The sequence below is a fragment of the Triticum dicoccoides genome, chromosome 5B (genome assembly GCF_002162155.2).
Source record: "Triticum dicoccoides isolate Atlit2015 ecotype Zavitan chromosome 5B, WEW_v2.0, whole genome shotgun sequence".
NCBI lineage: Eukaryota > Viridiplantae > Streptophyta > Magnoliopsida > Poales > Poaceae > Triticum > Triticum dicoccoides.
The window spans coordinates 38,833,232-38,838,249 of NC_041389.1; the positions used below are offsets into that span (position 1 = coordinate 38,833,232).

The 5,018-nt window shown below is 46.9% G+C and overlaps 1 protein-coding gene, 1 non-coding gene and 1 pseudogene across 2 annotated transcripts; all 3 read left to right on the plus strand.

Moving 5' to 3' along the window:
- Window positions 1–6: 6 nt before the first annotated feature.
- LOC119307220 (40S ribosomal protein S20-like) lies at window positions 7–1,559 on the plus strand. The gene is made up of 3 exons (XM_037583312.1): window positions 7–192; window positions 297–410; window positions 1,177–1,559. The coding sequence occupies exons 1-3, from the start codon at window positions 66–68 to the stop codon at window positions 1,317–1,319; spliced, it is 384 nt and encodes a 127-aa protein (XP_037439209.1). The 5' UTR covers window positions 7–65; the 3' UTR covers window positions 1,320–1,559.
- On the plus strand, window positions 708–792 carry LOC119313219 (annotated as a pseudogene).
- Window positions 1,003–1,080, plus strand: LOC119313220. Its single transcript, XR_005151593.1, has one exon. It is a non-coding gene; the product is annotated as a small nucleolar RNA SNORD36 (small nucleolar RNA).
- Window positions 1,560–5,018: the final 3,459 nt, after the last annotated feature.

A 5,018-nucleotide genomic window follows, 5' to 3' on the forward strand; every position in this document is an offset into this window, starting at 1 on the left:
CGTCCCTCCCCTCCTCGCGCCCCAAGAAGCGCCGGCTCTCCCCCCGCCCGCCGCCGCCCGCAGCCATGGCGACCGAGCTGGCGTACGCGCCGCCGATGAAGTCCGGCAAGGCCGGCTTCGAGGGCCCGCAGGAGGCGCAGCACCGCATCCGCATCACCCTCTCCTCCAAGAGCGTCAAGAACCTCGAGAAGGGTAGGCTGCGTGGATCCCCTTCTTCTTCCTCCTCCTCTTCTTCTGGTCTCGTTGATCTCGTTGATCTGACTGACGCGTGCGTGCTCCTCGTGTGCCGGCGGCAGTGTGCTCCGATCTGGTGAGGGGCGCCAAGGACAAGCTGCTCCGGGTCAAGGGCCCCGTCAGGATGCCCACCAAGGTGCTCAACATCACCACCAGGAAGTCCCCCTGCGGAGAAGGTGACACACCCGCCTCCCTCGTCAGCTCCCATTTTTTACTTCGTTTCTGTGTCCTGTTGATGGCGTCGGTAAAACGTTTCTCTGTAGAATCAGGCTGCTTAGGGTTAGATGACAGGGCAGTAAATTGGTTGTATGGACTGTTCTTTGTTGTTAGTTGTTAGCCAAGAGATCAAATGTCCTAGTTGAAGTTCATAGCCCATGGTAGGATTTTAGTAGTGATCGATCCTACCATCTTGATGACACGATGATCAGCTGTTTGCTGTTAATTTTTGTTTGCACTCTGTTTTATGATGGGCTGCTCAGATGATGCTAAAACTACCAAGTTATTCCTGAGATTTCCCTTTGAGGATTACAAAATCGAGCTTTTTAAAGCTGATGGGTAGCCCCTTTTAATGCTATGTTTTCTTCCAAACACATGTCCTTTCTACTTGGTAATGCAAGCGATGTGTTACAGGTGGTGCAGTCCTCAGGGTGTTTATGGCTGTGATATACTTGCACATTCTTATTAAACAGCACCATATGGTTGCCACTTGTGCTACAAATAGGATTAGTCGTTACTAAGAATGAACTAGTTGCACTTGGCAGATAGGCTAAGCAAATGATGGTTCCACGTTATGTTTCTGATACATTTGATGTTTCAAAATCTTGAGCTTTTTGATATTGAAGCTCAGCCTGTTAGATGTTTAATCCCTTGTGCAATTCTTTGTGTGTAGGTTATTGTGGGTATATACTTGTACTAATAATGCCATCGTCCTTTGGTGTTTAGGTACCAACACCTGGGATCGGTTTGAGATGCGGGTGCACAAGCGGGTGATCGACCTCGTCAGCTCCCCGGACGTTGTCAAGCAGATCACCTCGATCACCATTGAGCCCGGCGTTGAGGTTGAGGTGACCATCAGCGACCAGTAGAGAGCTATGCCTTTTTTCTTTACAAGTGTGGGGAGACACCAGCGAACCAAGACATAATTTTGAACGTTTGGTAGTATGTGAACTGGGTTTTGTATGGCTCATTAGGTTCTTCGCCCTGTGATTCAGAGTACCTCTTGTCGTCTGAGATATCATCTTGAATTTTCGTCGCCCTCTGGTGTGTTGCGCTGGATTGGATATTTATACATGGCTCACTATTGATGTGTTTGAGATTTGCTGTCATCAGTTGCCAAAATTTCCATTGGTTGGTCCACTGTGAGGACATTGGTTCAGCTAATATCACATGCAGTATTTGTGATGATCCACTTTATGGACCTAAGAGTATCTGCAATGTGGGTTACATTGCTTTATAGTGAATCACCCATCTTGTCTTCCATTTCAAGCCGTTTGTTACAATTGGACGCACCACCATCTTCATCTGTAATTTTATAGCCTACATTTGAACTGATGGACAGAAATCCCCTGCTTAACACCAATAATCAGCTCCACAACTAGCCGTGTTCCGACACCCAGTAACCTTCAGACTGGCTTTTGTTGCATCTCATTTCGCCCTCCGTGATCAAGCTGTTGATTCGATCGCATAGGAAAGAAATGCTTATCTGCATACATGGCAAACAGATAACAGAATAAATCTAACTTGCGGACAATCAGATGTATTTTTCCTTGTTCAGAGCAGCATAAGAGTGGGTATCTTTTCAGTGCGATTCTAACCAGTAGGTCGTGAATTCCTTGGTTGAATCCCAAAATATAAGTCCAATGCCAGATGCTTTTTTTTTTTAACTGAGAAGGGATCTTTATTGCTTAATGGAAATTCAGTTACAATCAGCCACTAGGCTACTCACGAGGAATCCTGGACTTTACGAGGAATCCTGGACTTTCCTCTATCCAACACTCTGAACTACTAATACTAGTAGCAAATTTAGCGCAAATATCTGCTGGAACATTAGCATCCCTCATAACATGACAAACCGAAAAGGAGGCAAAGTAGGTAGATCTTTCCCTAATTTCATGAAAGATAGGTGCCACAATTGACCTTGAATTGTGACCCGAGGTCTAGAGGTTGACTACCTCTAAACAGTCTGTTTCCATCACCACATGTGAAAAGCCTCTGAGTTGAGCAAAAAATGGCACCCTCTCGCAACGCAAGAGCCTCGGCGATGAAAGGATCAGAAACACCCGTAAAGGGTTTACTCCACGCCCCCATTAAGGAGAGATGAGATCTGGCGACTCCTCCTCCACCCCCCATTCTGGGCATCCACGTCAATGGCCCCATCAATGTTTATTTTCACCCAACCCGGTTCAGGAGGGCGCCAATTCTGACCAACTGGTAAACGCCGACGGTCCTGTGGCATAGCCAATACTGACAAGTCATCTCTTGCCCGTTTGATGGACTGTCGAGGATCAAAACCCTCCTGATCGTAGTCCACCGGTTACGAGCAGTCCATATCGCATGCATCACTGTAATGATCTTGCACCTGTCAGTACCGGGAATAATCCCGTCCAACACAATGTCTTTAGCCCACGTGCTAGGATGCAGCCGAGGTAATTTTAGATCCAATTCCTCTCTTGCCGCTGCCCAGAAACTCCTTGCATGGGAACAGTGCACTAGAGCGTGCATCAAATCTTCATCCACACATTTGCATAAATCGCACGTAGCGATTGTCCTGATGTGCTGGTGCTGCAGTGTGGCGTAGTCAGGAAGAATTCCCCGCACCACCCTCCACCAGAAAACCCGCACTTTCGGTAATATTTTGAGCTTCCATAGGGTCGACCAAAGCTGTTTCTCTGACGATGAAGTCTCCGATACCGTCCCTTCCTCTAGAGCGTGATGCTCATTACGAGTCACAAGAGAGCGATATGTTGTTTTGACAGAGTATTCGCCTGATCTTTCTAACGCCCACACAAGTTGATCTTCTCCGCCACCAGCTCGCAAAGGGGTGTTAAGAATGGCTGTAGCATCTGGCGCGAGAAAATTCTGCCTGACAAGCTGGAGATCCCACTGCCCTGAGGTCTGATCAATAAGTTCAGACACAGATACCAGCGGATCATTACCCAGCTGTCCCATAGGTTTGTGCGTAAGTGTTAAGGGTATCCATTGATCATTCCAAATAGAGATCGTGGTACCACTTCCAACTTGTTTAATCAAGCCCGTGTCCAAAGCTTTTCGTCCAACAATGATGGCTTTCCAAGTGGCTGAAGACGACTTTGGAGCTCCTGCTTGCATAAATTCAGAAGCTGGGAAGTATTTCCCCTTCAGAACTCGAGACCAAAGCGATTCCGGGTGTGTTAGCAGACGCCATCCTTGTTTGCCTAGCAGTGCCAGATTGAAGTTGCCTAAATCCCGAAAACCCATTCCTCCTTTCTCCTTAGGTGTTGCTAGATTATCCCAGGATATCCAATGTAAAGACCGCTTATCTATGGAGCTGCTCCACCAATACTTTGCCATGCAGGACGTCAACTGTCCGCAAACTTTCTTTGTTAGCAAAAAACAGCTCATGCTAAAGGTTGGGATGGCCTGAGCGACCGATTCTATTAGTACTTCCCTACCTGCACAAGCCATATTTCGTTCTGACCAGCCTTGCATCTTTCCCGAACTCCTTTCACCGAGGTGATGAAAGGTGCCACTTGTGATCCGTCCCACTGCAGTCGGAAGCCCCAAATATTTCTCTGAGAAAGCTTCAGCCTGAATGTTCAGGGTTTGCTTGATGGCTTCACGAACGGGTTGCGAAGAGTTTGGACTGAAATATATTGAACTCTTCTCTCTATTCACCGCTTGACCCGAACACTCTGCATAAATCTATAGAATCTCATTCAGTCTTTCCGCGCTATGCACTTGAGCGCTAAGGAAGATCAGACTATCGTCATGCATTTCCAAGTAGACTGGTTGTGGGCTTAAATCCATTATACTCACTCTTTCCTAAATATAAGTCGTTGGGGGAGTTCACTTTACACTCCCCCCGCGACTTATATTTAGGAACAGAGGGAGTATGCAATATGCAAGGGCATGATTGAGAGGTGTAGAGAGCCTATGACGCAGTAAATATGTGGTTTTACTAGGATAAAGGTGAAGATATCAAATCGGAGCTCACTAGAGAAGAATAATAATGCGGTGGGCCAGGAGGGCACCTTCAACTCACCAATTCCCAAGCGATAAATACCAATCTCTCTCATGCCTCACAGTTTCAATTCCATTTCCTCTACCAACACTAGTAGAAAAGAGAGCATTTGTCCCGGTTCATAATGGCCTTTAGTCCCGGTTCAAGAACCGGGACTAATGGATCGTTACTAATATCTCCACCCTTTAGTCCCGGTTTCTTGCACGAATCGGGACAGATGGGCATCCACGTGGCCGCTGCGGGAAGCCCAGGCAGGGGGGACTTTGGTCCCGGTTGGTGACATAAACCGGGACCAAAAGGCTTCCACGCGTCAGCAGCTGGCTGGAGCTGATGTTTTTCTTTAAAAAAAAGTGGCTGGTTTAGGGGTTTGGGGGGTTATTTTTAGGTTGTTATTAGCTAGCTAATAGAGAGAAGTGTCCTCTCTTATATCTTCGTCCTTGATTTACCAACGCTACTGCTATGTTCATTTCACTCGCTGATATAATAACTCATGCATGCTCGCATCATACATCATCATATATAATAACAAGTCCTACTAATCATGCATCATCATACAACTAATTCT

Bases quoted from the DNA above. Each gene is read 5' to 3' on its own strand.
- LOC119307220 (XM_037583312.1), top strand. From the start codon at position 66: ATGGCGACCGAGCTGGCGTACGCGCCGCCGATGAAGTCCGGCAAGGCC. The intron at 193-296 runs GTAGGCTGCGTG...TGCCGGCGGCAG, and splicing joins CGTCAAGAACCTCGAGAAGG to TGTGCTCCGATCTGGTGAGG. The intron at 411-1,176 runs GTGACACACCCG...TTTGGTGTTTAG, and splicing joins GAAGTCCCCCTGCGGAGAAG to GTACCAACACCTGGGATCGG.